The following is a 19,754-nucleotide window of genomic DNA, read 5'->3' as shown; positions in this document are numbered from 1 at the left end:
AAATGGCAGTAAACTTTAATTTTGTCTTAATCTATCAAAACTTAAGAACTTGGAGCGCTGAATAATATATGCATGTATGTAATCTAATAAATGCAATTTTCGTATGAACAATAGCCATCAGCAACGTCTCGGAATCATGCAGGGACAATTGTTCTACACCAAATCATCCACAATTTATAATTTTTATTAATATCACGTTGTGTTATAATGCCCTTCCTCAAAAAACTATATCTTAGTTTATTGCGTAGTATGAACGTCTTGTTTATTGTGCCACATTAGACTGAATCATCCAAGAGACGATATTTGTACGAAAAAATATATATAGAAGTACAAGTCATAGGATCAATGACAACAACGACCCGATAGCCTGAAAACCTTCAAATAACTTTACACCCTTTTTTATTAGGGTAACAGCTCATTAGTCTAAACATAGAGACAATATGTGAAAAAAAATAATATTCAGCATGTACATGCTGGAAGAACGGTATATAAAAAATGACAGAAACCACTTAGAATGGTCATGAATATAGAAAAAAAAATTAAGCGGGGTTAAATTAAGTGCAATGATAACATACCGGTTACTTACAGTAAATAAACGCTCTGGAATTATATGCGTTTGGAATCCTGTCAACAAATCTGTCATTTCACCGTCAATGAGAAGAAATATTTTTAGTTACTTTTTATCTTTGACACATTACGCACTGCACTGCCTCGTATTACGGCCGCCTATGACTTTTTTCTTTTCAATCGCCGTTGCTTCGATTCAATTTGAGATCTTTCCAAGTGTGCTATGCAACGATCGTGCGGTTTCGGAGACCCGAACGAAAACAAGCCAATATTCCCGGAACTGGTCAATAAATTCGAATTTTTTAAGTGCGATTTTTATCCGTTTTGAACCAGCACAGTCCTGTACGAACACTCGTTACATTTCGATTTAATTCACTTTCAAGTCCTTATAAATTTTTCGAAAATTAATCGCACATTTTCAGTCGAAATTTTATAATTTTCGCGAGCGACACGGGAGGAGACGCGGAGACGCCATTAACACTGACAGCGGAGATGTTATTCTTTTGTTTCCAAAACCTTCCATTCTAAAACAGCACTTCCAAGTGACGCATTGTTGCAAAACTACATGTCGATTTGTCAGTACCGAATTTAGTCAAATTCTGTTTCCATACGAGGGATTTATGAAATAATCTCGTACTTACAAAACATACATATGTATGTATGTACATATACTTATTATGCCAAATACATATTACTAAATCTCCATTATTTTATTTATATAAATCCCTGTATGTTATTCATATGTTCAATGGCACAAATATATCTGATATCAATGAATTTTTAGTTGAATTCTTAGTTAATTTTCATTAATTTTATAAAATAATATTAATCCATCTATCAGAAAATTCAGTATTAATGAAATGTTTGTCTAAATTTGGAAACTTTTTCGTTTTCATTTCATTTCCATCCTCTTTGATGATTGATTGCTTGCATTAATGATTATCTGAAATATACTCTGGTGTAAAGTTTCTATCTTGCGCCAATCTGTTCAAAACTGAAGCATTGATGTTCAAGAAGGATCCAGCCCCAGCAAGTACAGTTCTGGCCATGCTTCTTCCACTTTCTGACTTCGAGGATGACGAATCGGATATTACCGGTTTGGCAGCTTTCTTTGTAACTCTTATGTTACAGGCAAATTTTATTTCGCATTTGAGAGCTTCAAAATAAGATATCTGTAATAGAGCAAGAAATAATTAATTACGATTACCTATAAGGGTATTGGCACACTTTTATATCACAAATGCCTCGCATGTCCAGGAGATTTTTCGGCATCAATCTACTTACATGTTCTTCTACGGATATATTGTGTACATTCCACAGAAACTCTATGAAAGCTAGAATAAAGGCGAAGCCTATTCCCGCAGCCAACACAATGAAAGCCCCACCTACATTTGCTAACGTAAGTTCGTCTTTCATGACCTCTCCACCTCCCTAAAAAGTGTTTTTGATGAGAATACCCATCAGAAATTGGGGTAGCGGGGCTACGTACTCCTGAACACTGTTTGTCTTCCAGATCTTCATGTTTCCACCATTTTTCTTTCAGTTCGTTCAGCCTGCCATTTTCTTGCAGTTTTAGGATGGCGGCATTAATTGTATGTCTGTATTCAGCACCTGAACAGCATGATATTGATATTATGATATTAATTGACATGAATTTACCTAAAGGGACTCCAATGCCGTAGCTTTTGGAGTCCAAAAATTGGCCGATTTTCTTTAATCCGCAATGTCTTTCTAATTCATATTCGATCTGGGGCGACTCCATGAAGAAGGCATAGAGGCCTTTTTTGGTATTCAAGACGCGCTCTACTCCTTTGTCGTTGCTGCTTTCGAAAACGCTGGGATTTTCGTTCTTCATTGTTGCCCACATTTTTTGGTAGAGTGAGTTGTTTGAGTTTTCGAAGAAAGTTTGAGTTGAACCATTCGACATAACTCCTAGAATTTAACGGAGTTCTCTGAATGGCAAAACATCCATCTAAAAATCGATTGAAGACACCAACCGTATTTTATCTTATTCTGATTGGCCAAATCTTCAACGCTTTTAATGGACTCGTCTTTTTTGGACATCGTCAAAAAGGCAGCTAAATTGGCAGTATAAGTGCTGGTCATTATCAAAGAAAAGAACCACCACATTGCCGCTGCAATCCTCGAGCAGATGCCCCTGGAATTGTTTTTTCCAGAGAGGTCTGAAAGAGTAATGAGGCGGACTCACTTTGGTAAAATGTCGCAACCCTGAGTCATTATTGATCCCAGGGTCAGCCAAAGGCAGTTCTTTATGCCCCATATATTCTCAATCTCTTCGGGTTTCGGGTTGCAGGGATGGGGGTTCTCCCAATCGGCAGGATCAAGTCTTTAACAACAATATTATTGGTATTCTGAAGTAGTTAAGAATGTATTGCTTTTTCGACAAAGTACACATATGCATATAAAGTGTGTAAGTAGTGGAATCTATCAGATATTCCGGAAGGGCAAATGATCAACCGAATTTTGTCTGGAAGTGCAGCAGAAAATCCTATAACCCTAAAAGATCGTTATTACAGCAACCGCTAGAAGACATCTGCAGTAGAATGCTGAAGATCATAGGAAGTTTAATAATACACTTCATGAAGACAAAATCAATGCTTTGGTAGCATCAAGTCGTTAATCAACCATACGGAAGATTGCTGGCAGTCTGAACGTATCGAAATCAAGTGTTGGAAACCATTTGGAATAAATTGGATATATTAGTAAACTCAATGTATGGACTCATATGAATGGGCACATGAACTGAAGAGACTCTCTAAATAACATGAAAATGACCTGTTTTTGACACATATAAAAACAGGTGATGGAAAATGAATCGCCTGTATCAATGCTATATATAAAATATCTTGAGCTAAGCGTAATGAGCCAGCCCAAAAACACTCCAGAAGAGGATATTCACCAAAAAAAGCTACGTCTGGTGGGATTCCAAAAGTGTCGTTGACTGGACAAATTGAGTAACGAAATGAAGATAAAGCACTCAGGATTGGCAACTCGTATCGAAATATTTTACCACATCCATCCTTCTCCCAACACTTTGCCTCAGTAGATTATCATGTTTTTCGGTTGCTGCAAAACGCCCTTAAGGAAAAAAGACTCAAATTTTTACGAGCACGGTATTAGGAAAATGTCCCAAAAATGGAAAAATGTTATTTAAAAATAATGGGGAATACGTAATTTGCCGCTTCAGTCAGCATCTAAAGACACCTGATACTAAAGATTACTTCAAGAATTGCTCTACAGTTCTTTGATAATGTCGACCGCAGTTGGGGGTGAAACGTTAGGTTCTATTTGACGAAGATATCTCTGGACACAGTTTCCAATTGTATGTAAGGGACATGCATTGGTACTCCAAAATAGTCAATTTTTACCTGGCAATCAGTAGTATGGCGAATGAAATCACAAGATATAAAGTAATGATATAAATCCACACAGTCCAGGAAAATGGCCGCATAAACCCATACATGTTATCTATTTCCTCTTGCTCAATTTCCGAATGGAGGATACTGATTCCTGAGAAAAAATCAATCTGCTCTGAAGCTCTTGCTAAGCTGCCGAAAGAACTTACCTAAAGACATGAAGGGTAAGCTAAAATCGATTTGCTCGCTCCTCTGTTGGGTGATAGTGAAGTCGCAAATTCCCATATCTGCGCGCTGAAATGGTATTTTATTATTTGGGAAAACTTTACTTGGTTGAAATAACAAACCCTGTTAACTAAATCGTCCACTATGCTAGTAGCCAAGTTTCTGTCGGCCAATTCAAAGGTAAAATTTATTTTCATCTCTTTTGCTACTTCGGTAATAATGTCCATAGAAAATCCCCTAAATCGCGCGTTCCCCATGGCACCTTCAATGCGTGAATACATCAAATATGGCTTGCCGAGTCTATAAACCGATGAAGTCGATAATATCAAATTTTAACTAAACAAAATCAGATGAGTCCTTACTTGGAGCTAACTATGAAGTTGTAATTTTGCATTCGAACTTGCAATTCACGTTCTCTCTCGGTGGCATTTCTAGTCAAATGAATGCTCTCAGGGTTGTCGGACCTCCAAATCCCTATGGGAGACTTGGGATTATCAGGATTGTTTACTTCTATTAATTCCAGGGTGAACAGCTCCCGTTTTCCATTTTCCAGGCGAAATTCTCCGGTCAAGCCCTCTCCTTCGGGGACTGTCACCTTAAATGGTTTATGAGATTGGAGTTACTGAAGTCATCTTCATGTTTATAGCTGTACTACTTCTTGCATTTCTCCGACAAGGTTAAACAAATCCTTGTATATTTCAGACGTGTTGCAGTACTTTCGCTGGGAGCTAAGGTCAGTGTTTGGATATTTTTCTTTCAGAGAGTTCATCGCCTTTACTAAAAGTAGTTCTGCGTCATGTTGTAGTGCCATTTCGAGCTAAAAATTGTGTAGTTTTTTTTATTATTTATCGTTAATTAATGGATTTAACTATTACTCGTAACTTTTCCGGAGATATTTTAGGGTAATAAATCCTGGTGATGCTTCGTACCGACTCTTGCGCTGGATCGAAAAGTCTTATTGCAGTTATATTTGTGACTATTTTGAGTTCTTTAAAGTTGATGGTGTGGGCATCCTAGAATTGTATATATCACAGATTTAGTAGTTCATAAGTTTTAATATTAGGCTATTAGAGTTAGCGGTAAGAAAATGATGGGCAAACTGACAGAGCTATCTAAGGATGAAGTACTGTCGAACGAGGTTACTCATATCGCCCCCTAGATAGGGGGAATCCCATTTTGGATTGCGGTGTTTCCAGGGAACTGAGAAGAAAAGGCAAGAGCGGAAACAGATTCGTGGGACGCAAAATGTATCTTAATTCCTTATTTTTGTTAACTGTTAAATTAATATTAAATTTATTTTTTGTATAATATGAGCACGGGATTCCAAAGTGAAAAATGGAATAGTAAAATTCCCATTATTTTTCCTCAGAGAATCTGTAGTTGGCCTACTTTATTGTATTCATATGCAGCGTGCGGTCGAGTAGAAGTAAACTCGTTAGTTTGTCTTTCTGCATTTTAATAATACCTTAACATTTCTTATCATAGAGAATGATCATAATGTTTTATTGACATATACTTACTCGAATACCAAATTATGAATAAATTTTTAAAATGCCATTGTGTCGTATATTTCCAAACCTTACCAAAGACGTGAGAAATATGCGTGTTGAGAAATCATCCAGAAGTTTCACCTCTTTCGCTTGAATCAGTATTTCTGTGATTTTGTCGACGTTGCAATCGAGTATTAACCGCTGAGGATGAAGGGTGGATATGTCTTTCAACAAAGGTCTATTCAGAATAGCCTGATAAGTATGCTTACTTATTTTTCTAAAAAAAATACTGACCTATAGTCGGGACCAGTTCCCAACTGCTTAATGAGCACACTGTTGCTATCGCTCTCATCTTGGTATAACTGCAGTTTCAACACGTCCTGCAGTTTCGTAAGACTGTCCTCGTTTTCGTATACTATCACGAATCTATCCCAGTCCAAACTCTTTACTATCATGGCCAAACCCTAATAAGTAGAATATATCAGTTATTCCATCAAAGAATGCGGAAAACTGCCGCAACACCTGTGATAAGAAGTTGGCATCTGGATATACGTTAAGGGTGTAAGGATTCAACTGGGTGTTCATGGGAATCCACTGCGTTGAAATGCAGGGGACTGCAAAATTTGAACACGCAGATTGTATTGTTCCTGAACTAATGAGATGTCTAGGGCCGAACACTGCGGAATATCCATTTTCAGATGAAAAGGCTGCACACGCTAAATAACAGAAAATTAGGAAACTTTTGAAGCGGCCCTTGAAAAGACACTGGACGATGTTTTTCGAGTAATTTTCAAGATTTAATATCTCCGAAATGGCTTAATCGACTCTCAACAATTCTGAGAGCTCAATTCTTCCATTTTTACGGGAGTGATACAGTTTTTCAAAATCAGGTCTATTCTCGTATTCTACTTATGGTAATCCAAAAGGCGGTAGTACCGCAAAAAATTGTAGTTTCACTCACAGCGGAAAATACAACGATAAAAAGTCAATAAGCAGTACCTTTGAATGTACCTGTGCATAAATTTCAAAATTACCAAGCACGTCTCGTGAATCTGTATAGAGATAGACTCCATAATAAATGGTCTTCTTCAGATATATCCCAGAACAGGCGAACCTAAATCCTGCAAGAGGAGACTCTTGTGTAGTGTTGCTGCGTTGGCTTGTCAGACGGGACTCCGATATAAGTAATACCGATTAAGTTAGATTGAAATGCTATAGGGAGACGTTAAGAAGGATAAACAGAAGACTTGTCTTAATCACTACATTAACTCTCGAATGCCAGGATAGAACAAGATTTTTATTCCAAATCTGACCGATCATGGACCGATCGTAAGTGGGGGAAGGTCTAAAACAGGCATTTACGGGACATGAAGTATTCGATTCGTATTTAAATAGGATAGGTAAATCCAAGACTGATTATTCTGTGGAAAATCCGATGACCCGGAATTTACAATGTTCAGATATCAAAAGATTGCTAATTTGAGGACAGAACTCAGAAAAACAGGAAGCAAATCCTCAGAAACATATAGAAGTCGACAATAACTACTTTTCTTAATTGGATAACTGTATTAAAGACAAAGATCGGACACCGGAAAAATGATTTCCCCCTATATGAAGTAATGCCTAACGGTTTTCCCAGAATAGGAACCGAGTGAAAAGCAAGAAGGGTATTTAGTAGACATTCCCCTATAATTCTTAGGGCGAATTCCACACTTGGAGGTCGAATATCACCAATTGTCTCCAATTTAGGCTTCACGCAGTCATTTTATCCGCCATAAAAAAAATTGATCGCAGGAAAGTGACCTCAATTCTAACTTTTTCGCTCTGTATATTCTAAGGGTACAAGAATCCCTGTTTTTGAATAATGAACTCTCACCCATAAAGATCTAAGTATAAGAGTTTTTGAGTTACTCTAGAGATGTTAAATCTTAAAAAATAGTTTTAAAAAATTGTTCCGTTATATACCAATCTTCTTGATTTCGAAACTATCTGTTTCTGGAACGACGATTGGTTTGGATGCTTCAAACTCAATTTCTGGATGAGCCTGATCTTGAATAATTTCCCAATTGAACAGATCATGCATCTGATTCTCATTGAAGAAAAGGCCTAAAATAACTGCGAATAAGATGAAGAAGAAACAGGCGAAAACATAGTGTTTATTAAAGTTTAAATCAAAAGCGAAAAGCATTAATCAAAAGTATATATACAAAAGCTCCTAGATCTTGCGAGAAAGTGAAGTTTTATAATAAGTTATGACTCACACGCGCTTCCTATCGTCAAGAATAACTCACACTTACCGATCTTAATATTGTCCTTTGCCAGACAAAAATAGTTGTATGCCACAAAACTGAAGATCACAATCAAATTCTGGAAAACGATCTTCATGTTTCCCCTTTTATTTATGAAAGCTCTTGATTTGGATGCGTTTAACTGCGTTTCTAACTCGCGTGCACTTCTCTGTGTTTGTTGTGCTGTGCAATAAGCCAACAAGTATCTCTAATAACCAAAAATAACTCGCTCTATATTTCCATTTACTTCTGGAGAAATTGTGTCTTGCACGGTGTTTGTTTTCGAAATAAAGTCGCTGGTCGTTTGCCAAACGGTACCTCTATAAACTTTGTTAGGAGCAAAAATAGAATCATTAGGAGCTCAGATTCTTTCAATTTCAATATGACAATTCGAGAGAAAAGCAGTTTAAACAATTTTTAACCAAATTTCTAAAAGTTCTGTCAATGCGGATGTTTTTATGTTACAATAAAATTTACCATTACATCTTCATATACCAGTGGATACAGAAGTCTCACACACCAACGACTTGTAACTCCAAAAGAAAATAATTAAATGTGCTTAAATTGGAATTTTGCGCTGACCGCCTCATAAGTTAGCCTCTTGCGATCCACTGTTCATAAAAATATTGGTTTAGATGATCGTGTATAGTATGGGCAAAATGTGCAAATGCTCCATCATGTTGGAACCACATTCCATCCCGTATACTTAGAGGAGCGCGTGCATTGTCCAATAGCTCAGAAAGTATACCTTGCAGAAATTTTGGGTAGATCTTACCAATTAGTCGAGGTAGAAACAAAAATGAGCCAATTAAAATTGCTAACAATATCGGCTCACATGTTAATAGCAAATTCATTTTGATGAACTCTGACGCTTGTGTCGGGAGGATGGTGATCGTCCCATATGTGAATATTGCGACTATTGAAGCATCGGTCCTTAGTGAAATATACCTGAGCGGAGAATAAAATTTGGCATATTTCTGGTACGTATCATGGGCAATTTCAGATATTGCATGTATTACTCTGCTTAAAGTATCTGTAACTTCACTTTTGCCAACTACGTTATTTTGATATTATCCACTCAGGGCGTATTCAAATAACGCTTGGTGATATTGGATTCATAAATTAAAACTCTAAGATGATCCTTGTATAAACCTTTCGAAGACATTTTTTCTTTTATTAATAAATGTTACGATATATTGTTAGTTTTTAATGTGATTTTAAGTTGCTATGAAGTTTCAACCCAATTTCTTTTTCAGAATTTAGTGATAGAATTACTCGCTTTTTTATTTTTACGTTTTGTTCAATATCACAATTAGTTAATGTGGGGCGTTGACTAAGCAATTTAATATTTACCGTCATAAGTCTGATGTTAACTATAGATTATAGATAAATTTACCCAAAACCTACTTTTAATATTTAAATGCTAATTAGAATGTTTTAATTAATCATCACTTGTAAATTAGTTATTGTCTCGGTTTATTGGAAATAAAAAATTACACTTAATAGCATCTATTAGCATAAATGTAAACTACTCAAGAACAAACGCAGCTTCTTTCCACCCTTTGCACTTAAACTTTTTAACTCGACCATTTGACGAAAGATGTCTCTACCACATGTATCACTGGGTCTTATTAGGGATGTGTTGGTTAAATGATATCAACGAAAAGTCGATTTAAAAATGGTACGAAAAGTTTTTGGTATTAAAATAATATTAATAATAATTTGCGTATATTGGAAGAAGTGAAATACATTTTTTAAATTAAAACGTTGTGTTTGACCAGCCAATGATCAGGACTGGCACTTATTATTTGCAAAGCAGTAAGCCATACATTTTTTTTCTCTACTGGTGTCACTTTTACGCATTTTATGAAAAAGCGAAAGGATGTCACAGAAAAATTTTATTTTAAATCAATAAAAATTGATTGTGGGATAAAAAGGATGTGGGTCAATTTAACTTATTGTTAAAAGATGCAGTATATGTCAACGAATGTAAAAGCTGTGTCTGCCTTATTTAAGGATACATAGAAGAATTGCACGTAGCAATTAATAATCAAATTATTCCATTTTCGAGCCGCAAGGCTGGCATGTACATATTTGTGTCGCCGTGATATAATTTTGTCGTAGAGATGCGTCATGGCTCCGAATTCAAAAAGTAGACAACAAAATTAATAAACTAATTAGCTAATAATACGTGATATAACATTGCATATATAAATTTATAATCACTTGGCATAAGGCGTAAAATAGCATAGTAATATGAATTTCCTCCGATTTCACTTCCATAGATTACTGACTCATTTGCCATAAAAAACAAAGCTGTAAAAAAAATAGTTCTAAGTTATTGAACATGATTATTTCTAATTTCCATTATTCAGCTCATCATACAAAAATGATGTCATTGGACATATGTCGAACTCCCTCACTCTCCCTGTTATTTTTTATACAGGAAAAAACATCCCCATTTTATGACAAACCGACATTTTGTATAAGTTAGAATTACACATAGGCGTCTATTCTCCAAAATATGTTCAGGTATGAGATGATCATAAAAAAAAACTTTATGTAGACAGTGAAATATCAGAGGCATGACTAGAATAAATTTACCTGTTATCTTTTGTTAGTCAGATGTATAATGATAAATACCAAATTATTTAATCAATTATCTACGTTCTCTATTCAGTGCTTACTGAAAGATTTATTTTATGATCACCCGTTGTATTATTAAATTAACATCGATAGGCACATCTTAAAACATAATCTACGTTATCTACTTGTACCGAAATGGTCGTCATAAAAGTTTGCTACTGTTTGTCTACTTACAAATAGTTAAATTTACATTAAATTTAAGTAACTATGTAACATAAATTGACAGTTTTGGATGCGTCGTCACATTCCACTGACACTCCTTCATTTACTATCAATTCTACAGTGATTATCGACATTGTAACTGTCTGCCCTTCATGTGTCGTTACGTTCTCATCTCTACCCAACTGCCTCGCCACATCGCCATTTTGTTTCGCGATTTTGCGCTGTGCTCTCGAGGATTTCTCGATCTATTGTTGAAATTTAAAGTCGGGTGTCGTTTCGCGTTAAGTGTGAGTGTAGTTCCGAAATTCAGTGCCCATTTTAAGCGGATTTATTCGAATAAACGGTAAGTTATCTTTATTTTGTCAATGAAACTCGATGTTATTTCCTATGGGCAATAGGATCGTTGCACCAACCAAGCTGGTGGTATCATATCTTCGTCAAATATCAACCAAAACCATTTGCCGGTCGTTGATGGATATCCATGTTTTTTCGCATTTCCACCGATTCTTGTTCACTTGTTTATTTGTTTATTTATTTTTTGCCTTCAATTTCACTTATATAATACGCGGGTTTACCGAAACCACTTTGAAAATCCGTAAAAATTTAAACAAAGCGACCACTGTCCGGTGATTCATTGTCAACGAAGTCGCAAACAAAGAGGATAATAATAAATTAATTTAAAAGGCAACTGGGCCGGCAAAATCACCGGTTGGTGGCGACGACGTTTCGCAGAAATGATTAAAATATACTTCGTACAACATACAAACATAGGTTAAGGAATTGCATTGGATCAAGAAAGAGGCCTTTGAAGGTTGCTGATGGGACCGGGGACGGCAGCTGCGGCTGCTGCTTGTTCATATTCACAGTGGCGTAGTGCCATAGAACCTGAAGTTCTATAACTATTAACAGTAATATTGACCACTAAACTACTTATTTTTATGCAAATGCTTTTATGTTCCTTTTCTGTAGATTGCTTAATGTTTTTTTTTTCCGTTTGTGTTGGTTGTCTACAATATACGTATGCAACGTGTGCCGTAACTAATGACCAGAAGTGATAGGGCGTACTTACAGACAAGGTCGGAGGACGTCAGAACGTCAAAATATTGACAGAACGTAACCACAAACACCCTGTTTTACAAAACACACTTCCTTGCAGGGTAATTCGTGGTCGATGGTAGGTTAAACGTTTACGTACAACAGAATATTTTTGAAACGTTGCATATGGAAGCAATCGGCTTAAGTCTATTGACCTGACATATTTCAGAAATGCAAGGGAGCTAGCCATAAAAAAAAGTAGTGGTAACATTGATATATTAAACGAGACAACTTTCATATTATTTAAATGAGACTTTTTTTGCGGTTACGCAGGGCTAGGTACAACGAATATGATTAAGGGGTGTCATTAACCACATCGGCCGGCATCTGTTAAGGGTACTTAAGAACACCTCGCTTTTTCTGCATTTTTAGATTCTCTGCATAAATCTAAAAACTGAACATATTTGTTTATTTCACACGGACAGGTTTAACCTCGGTCTTAGCGCGCTGATGTGACGCCAAAACCATAGATACCTCCTATCGATTTTTTGTGATTTGGTCTTTGATGTTGGCAGTGTATACTGCCGAAGGAAACATTATTCATTTCCTCTTGAAAAGCTGTAACAGGATTAGTGAAATATGTGTATAGCAGACGCTCGATAATATAACCTAATCGAAACAACGTGTGGTTCACGTTATCGAAGTGTTTACGTTAGTGATGGTGATTTAAATAACAAAAGATTTATTTAAAAAACGTTTAAAAATATACGGATACGAACCTATATATATATATATATATATATATATATACGTTCATAAGAAAAACAAATACTCTGATGGTAATAAGTATTTTTTAATTAACAGTAAAAATAATTGCAATTTTAGTTTGCGTAGTTTGGCGCGCTTAGCATTTTCCTCCTACCCTCACGTCTGTAATTTATGAAGAAGTAAAATATCGATGTATAATACTTCTTGTCTTTCACCCTAATCTAAAGCTTGGCTAAAAACTTATACGGCTTGAGCGTCAATCGCTACGCATCTAACTTCAACGAGAACATCCTCACTGTCCGCGTCTTCCTCCTTATCGACATCATTCGTTTGCTTTTTTCGGTCCAAAAATTAATATTAATTTGAGTGCAAACAATATTGGAATTCACCATTTTCAATAAATCAAGAAAATCCATTGGTAATTGCACCCAAATTTCGCTTAAGGGAACATCATCTTCATCTTGATCGTTGGTGTAAAAGTGATTGTTCCAACATTTCCGAATAGTTTGCTGATTTACTGCACTTCAGGCTATATGTAAACCGGAGACAGCTTCTCGTAATGTTATCTGTTTCAAAGCATCAGATACGTTTTCAGGATTGCTTTGATAAGACAGAGGAAAGAAGAAGTTTCTGATAGTATAATTTGGTGAATCTTACTAAGGTCTGCTCCATGGGTTGAAATGATGCAGGTGCGTTGGACGGCATCCACATGACAAAAATTGACCTACCTTCGCTCCTCAGTTCTTGCTCTGGATAATGACTTGGTGCATTATCTAATAGTAGCAACGTTTTTATCCTAAGCCTTTGTCTTTTTAAGACATTTTTTACCTGCGAATTACATAATCCTCAAATTATGAAGATGTAGAACATTTGTGATTACAAATTCATTGTCATGCCTAAGGGACGAAGTGCTTGTAGAACCAGTTCAGGAGTATACTGCTAGTCATCCAAGCGGTTTTTGAACAGTCATAATCAACAGGGATATTAAAAATTTTAAATGAGCGTGGATTTTTTGCTTCACCTATTATCGTTGGCGTTATTTTGTGTGTCTCCAAGAACTGTTAACGTAATCGAGGTTACACATTGTTTACGTTATCGCGCGTTCCGCTTCATACTAAGTACGAATTTTGTCTTTGCATTAACGTGATACTTTCATTAACCCTTGTTTATGTTTTCGAGCGTCTGCTGTGTTAATATCGCACTACTTTATTTGAGAATTTCATTAATCTCCTAGATTTTATATTTCAACAGTGCACTTCTAGTATCACATCGTTGGACCGAACCAATAACTGCCGAATTACAGTATTGATTTGCACTAGTGCAATTATCGTCGTTATTTCCGTGGTAGCCCTAGCCATATCGTAACACACTGAACTATCATATTTTAACTTTGCGCCCGTATTTGAGTACGTAATTACTGAAACTCTCTTCTTAAATTCAATCGTGCACAGTAAATTCATCTACAGTTGTTGACACCTTCACACTTCACGCAACCTGAAAAAGAAACTCATGCTTTCTTTCCACTTAATTTGCTTGTCTAGAACATATGCTATGTTAAATTTTCCAAACACCATCGATAATTTTCCTTGCGCTTCATATGTCATTTGTGGTAGTTTGCATTAGTCCAAACATTATCTGGATCTGATGCCTTAAAGTTATGGTATATATTTTATGCAAATGGACAAATTGATCAACGCCCTGCTCAGATTTGGTCATTTGTATGGAAGCTGTTTTGCTGGCAATGTTACCGGGACTTTGAAAAATCGGACTTGAGGCTTTGTCTTTCAACAATCTGGTCGCTTTGTCAACAATAAAATTAACCATCCAAATTCGAAATGAAATACTCATAAAACATTATGATAAATCAAGTGTGCATTTTAGGCCATGAAGGTTACTTCTGTTGATATTTTAACCGTAAATGAATAAAGGCCCATATAAAAATAAATATGTAATGAATACGCACTTACTTAACTAGAACGTGATCCTTCAATGATGTCTATTATTTTGTTGTGGTGTCGATTGCGTACAACATAATATCTTCTCGGGTACTGATTAGCCTGCTAGTTTCAATCACGAGGAAAGGAAGTGGCGTTGCAAGTACTTCTCATAGCATACGCATTCTAGTTTACCATTTTACTCCCATCACGAACATCTGCCTTTTTCACTGGCTAGTGCTTCTACGGCATAAAAAAGACATTCCTGGCTGATATTACGGGCTCTCTGCTGCATATCGTTCCGTTGACACGACCCGGTGCCAACGACCAATAAAGTTCTGCACTTTAATTGCGCTACACAATTAAATCCATTTACATTTGGTTAATGCCAACTTGTAAATGCCAACGGGACATAAATCTATTAAGTACAACGGTAACGGCTGCAGGTTCCTTCCTATGACCAATACTACAAGTTGCCAAGTAAGAACTGTATACGACATTCCGTCGCGTTGATTTTCATCTAACTAGCAAGGGTCGCTAATGTATCTGAAACGAGACCTATTTGCAAGTGGAGGATGGTTGTTATAATAATTATTATTGCTACACAAAGTAGTACCAATGAACCGTCGTACCGACCTCGATCGCTTCGCTGAGCTGTGGTATCGCGGGTTAGTTAGAACTATCAAGGTCGCATTTTTGTTTCTATTTTGGGCCTGGCCATCCACTTTAATAATCTCTGGTTTGCGTCTGCCACACTGAATACGAAATGCCGGTCGACTTGGAACCAAGAAGGATTATTGGGTTACGCGTGAATGGACGTGTACGTTCGCATTGGACAATACAGGTCGTACCAGAATATCATCTTTCTACGATTCTTGATCGAGTCGCGTTGTTCGTTTTAGCGATAAATCGCGCAAGATCTAAAAAGAAAACTTCCTTAAGAGGGATTTTATTTAGGAGACAAGTGGCGCTGGGAAAAAAGCGCCCGGATCACAAGATGGGATCAAAGGGATTTGGAAAAAGGGAAAATATTCAAATATGAAAAGATTTGTCCTTGGTTTCATTGCAAAGGATCTACCGGATGCTTTTCGACAAATTTAAGCTCGGCGAAATATAGTAATTTTTCTTAAAACGGGTAAAATCAGATGGAACTAGAACGAGTCCTTTCATTTGAGAAACAATATTACTTCAAATATGCAAGTATGTATCGAAAGCGAGGTTGAAAGCCAACTAAAAAGGGCATGGGAAATTGCTTTACACTTTAGTGCCACGTTCAAAAGTTGTGAAATCTCCGAACACCCCACGAAAACTTGAGTCGGAAAGAGGCAAATAAATCTGTTACAGGGTTAGGACACATGCCAGAACTGTCTATAGGTGATTTTATAGTAAGTGAGGCCAACGAGAGAGTCATGCATTTGAACATTTCTTTTTTTTATTTTATTTTTTATTTTTTTTAATTTTTTTATTATTATTTTTTTTTTGAGTTTGGGGTGGATGGAGCAGTCCTAAAAATTGTGCGCCACGCGCAGCTCAGTGACTCAACAAAATATGGAGTTACGAAAACTCCTCGCTATGAATCAATGATTTAGTTTCTTAAATCACGAATCGAGTGTTCTCGAAGCGCCGACTTTGTAGCGATAAAACAGGTTAAGATTACACCCCTGCTTAATCTACTTTTTCCTTATTTATAAATGGTGCATTTTTCGTTAATTCTCCGACGTGCAGAACAAATGGCAACGGCTCAAAAAACGAGTTTGTATCCGCACCTCTCTTATTACTTTTTTATCTATCGTCGTTTGCCGCGAACCGCGAAGCATTAACGAAAATTGGACACCTTAGACGCGACATACTCTACATTAAAAATTATTCCGAACCGGGCGACGAAGATTCCTCCCCTCACCTGATCATCCAGATTGATCTCCCACACAATCGAACCTTCATTTAAATGCGAAACAGTAAAATTACCATCAGAACAATAAAACATTTTTATTTATTGAGACCTTCCTCAGTGGGTCGTTGTTAAACGTCCGAGCACTCGGTATTGGCGTTCTTGCCGCATACCATCAGACGTTAAGTTTAAGACCCAAACATCCGGCCTTTCTGGTCAATCCCATAGATTAGATGTTATAGAGTTTGTCTCCCGTTTTTTTTGCAACCAGCACTCGAACATGTTGGTGGATGTTAAAATTGGCGAGAAAAGCTGCGATCGAAGTAAACTAAAACTTATTTGCAGCAAATATAATTTGTGCTATTTTGGTTCGATGGGAAATTTATACATATCGCCCATTAATATTCAGTGAGAAATGACAAAAATATCTTTTGTTAATACTAAACTATACGAACACATTATTTCAACTCGATCCTGTACGATCATCCGAAACAAATGGTGCCTCATATGTGAACCATGTGTTGGCAGTAGCACAGTTAGATGATTCTTGGTAGCACCAAGACCACAACAAAAGACATTAACGCCGGCTAATGTAAACAGTTATAAAACCGAAACTTCTGGCTAAGACCGCAACATCTCAAGTGCACCTAAGTTGGTGTAATAAACAAAGAAGGTCTTTGTTGCCTACGCTTGTTGTTCTAAGTTATTAGAAATGTTCGTGTTTTAGTAACTTCTAAAGGTAGGCGGTAACTTTCTTGAGAATTCAGGTCAAAATTTTTACTTGTTTTGTTAAATTCTTGCCAACATGGAAGAATCGACGCTTATCTGAAGTATTTCATATAATCGGTTTGTTTATCGCAGTTCGTAATGTGTTGTGGCTTGGAAAGCAACAAATGCTAATCTGCACAAATAAATGTCAGTTTATATAAAGCAATTCTTACTTCTTCCTTATCTGGTCTTTTGTGTCTAAATGGTATTGAATAGCCGAAATGCGCCTCATCGGGACATTTTTTCTTTATCTCTTCATTTATCTGGAACTATTGAACATTTAGCAGTTATCGGTGAAATTTGATAACTTAATGTATTTCTATTATCACCAAGCGTTGTTCGGAGCGAAAATTGGTCGATATTTTGAGAATAAAAATTATCTGACATCCGAAAATACAGTGCTGCTGTATATTCTTTACCCCCCCCCCCCCCCCCAGCTCCATACCTTTTTTTTACAACTCTTTTTGTTAAAGTTCAAAAGCAGCATTAAATAGAAGGAAAAAAACATTTTTTTTTACTTTTTTTATTGCCTTTAATGCTGTTTATGTCGCCGGCAAGGCTGACATTCTAAAATCGATTATTAAAATGAAGGCCCTTAAGCCTGCTGTCAATTTTGAAAGTAACAATGGAATTATCACCCCGTTCTGCTTATCTCATTTAACCCGGAAGCTGAGTAGGTAAGACGGTAGGCTACGTAGCTAGAATAATTGCGGATTATGTTCTCTTTTAATTTTTAAAGTGTAACCGCGACACATTCGCTGCTGGGTTAACAACTTCAAAAATAAGTCAATTATCCTTCACCCTTGCTGTCGGTAAAAACCTTGTAACAACACGGAAAGAGGGGTAGAAAACTCCGTAAATTAAAATGCGTTTAACTTATTTGAATAGAGGATATAATGTGCAATAACCCAGTGTTGTAGTGCATTTGCGCGATTTTGTTGTCTCGTCGAGTTTTTATCTGAGAGTTAGTCCGGGGTGTGCCTAAAAAATTCAAATTAATTCCGCAAGGGACGTCTCTTTATTAAAATTTGCAGCCCAAGGGCAATTTAAATAATTTTTAGAAAATTAATTTAAACTCCGTCACTGTATCCTGGTTAGAACGGCGTCCACGTAGTGAATCACCGTAACTTCCGTTTTGAAAGTGTTCAGTAAATTTTAGTTCTTTACCCCTTTTGACATGACCACTTTTTTGAGCCTTAGGAAACGCAACATATAATTATAATGTCGGTATTCTTCGTCGAGTAGTTCGGTCTAACGGCTCACGATCAGACTCTGTTTTACTGTCTTGGTGAGTTTCACTATCAATAAGTTATTAATAATTACTAGAGTACTATTATTCAAGCATTAACACATACTATCCAACTATTCGTAAGTATCGTGGCTTTCGGCAATCATGCTATTTGAAGGAATTAAAAAACTTTTATTTGATATACGTAACAGTTCACCAGGGTCGCACAGATTCGACGATGATATGACGCTAACGTCCAGCTCTTTTAAGGGGTTCTATGCTTTTTGAGAATTTCGTGAATTTAGGAAGTTTAACACTTTCCTCTATCTCGTATTTAAACAAAAGATGTAAACTTTTTAATAAACAAAATGAATATTTGTTACAATGAGCAAGGATAAGCACCCTACTATTTTCCTCGTTGCTCTAGCATTGTTGTACCAAATTGGAATAACCCTGAGTGTGGTTCGTGAAATTCCATTTCTGAATACAATTTGAGCGACGAAAATTAATGTACATTCTTTGACAGCTCTGTACTCATGCACCTGAATAACGCACAGGTACACTCATGCTTCAACTTAATTCGCATTCGTAAAATAACGAAAATGATCACAGTTTTCGCTGTGGTTGTATTAGCCCTGATAATAATTTTGCCCTTATTTTCGTGTTTTTCTTAGAAATACGCACGTGCTTGGTGCAAAATATTATTATTTAAATTGTTTAAGAATTACGCACTAGGTCTGCGTCCTACCACCACAATACAACCTTCAATCTCCCATAGAATGCCCAATTGATTTGGTCCGTTCAATTTGCGGTTCCTTCAACGGTCCAAGTTGTGTTTAATTGTGATCGCCGCATCGGCGTCACTGTTCTCAATAGATTCGGCAGGATGTAAAGGGTCCATCAATAGACCACGTCCCTGTACGTTTTGTTCAAAAATATTCAATTTCCATAGTTATTGAATATTTTCTTGCAAAATCGTTCGTTTTCGATTAGAATTTGAGAAATAAAAAATATGTTATCATATCTAAAAAGAAAACATACATCAACAAAACAGCAGTTTTACCACCCAGATTACGGTCCATAATATTATTGTGGAAAGATAGTCCGAAGTTGTTTATAAGTTGTTGTTGTAAAGTTTTTTCAATTATTTACAGAGAACTTCTTATATTTTTCCCACCGTCCTCCTTATTTATTAGTCATAAAGCCTTTTATGATGGGCTCAAGTCGTTTCCATAAGGAGGTAGCAACTATTTTTAGGCAATTTCGATAGTAATAAAAATATTTTTCTTTTCCTATTTGTAAATAATGTAATATCTAGTGGGTTAGTTGTCTGGTAATCAAGATACTCTCGTAAAGGGCCAGAGCCATTAAAGAACCA

General features: G+C 36.4%; 2 protein-coding genes across 2 annotated transcripts in view; one reads left to right on the top strand and one right to left on the bottom strand.

The window, feature by feature from the left end:
• Positions 1-1,201: 1,201 nt before the first annotated feature.
• LOC136346392 (glutamate receptor ionotropic, kainate 2-like) lies at positions 1,202-8,576 on the bottom strand. Its single transcript, XM_066295499.1, has 17 exons — positions 7,957-8,576; positions 7,625-7,765; positions 6,182-6,375; positions 5,954-6,123; positions 5,753-5,897; positions 5,045-5,182; positions 4,825-4,986; positions 4,532-4,764; positions 4,292-4,469; positions 4,154-4,238; positions 3,957-4,098; positions 2,777-2,914; positions 2,565-2,725; positions 2,227-2,499; positions 2,057-2,178; positions 1,852-1,998; positions 1,202-1,739 (listed from the first exon to the last, which is right to left on the bottom strand). Exons 1-17 carry the CDS (start codon positions 8,042-8,044, stop codon positions 1,500-1,502), a joined length of 2,757 nt encoding a protein of 918 aa, XP_066151596.1. The 5' UTR covers positions 8,045-8,576; the 3' UTR covers positions 1,202-1,499.
• Positions 8,577-10,949: 2,373 nt separating this feature from the next.
• Positions 10,950-19,754, top strand: part of LOC136346594 (uncharacterized) — a 54,202-nt gene continuing 45,397 nt past the window's right edge. Inside the window, exon 1 of the mRNA XM_066295906.1 lies at positions 10,950-11,098. The gene's annotated coding sequence lies outside the window, so the exon portion shown is untranslated. The remainder of the gene's footprint in view (positions 11,099-19,754) is intronic.

This window comes from Euwallacea fornicatus, chromosome 23 (assembly GCF_040115645.1).
Source record: "Euwallacea fornicatus isolate EFF26 chromosome 23, ASM4011564v1, whole genome shotgun sequence".
In the NCBI taxonomy this organism is placed as follows: Eukaryota; Metazoa; Arthropoda; class Insecta; order Coleoptera; family Curculionidae; genus Euwallacea; species Euwallacea fornicatus.
The sequence above is the reverse complement of the archived record's forward strand: the minus strand, read 5'-3'. Positions and strand labels throughout refer to the sequence as shown.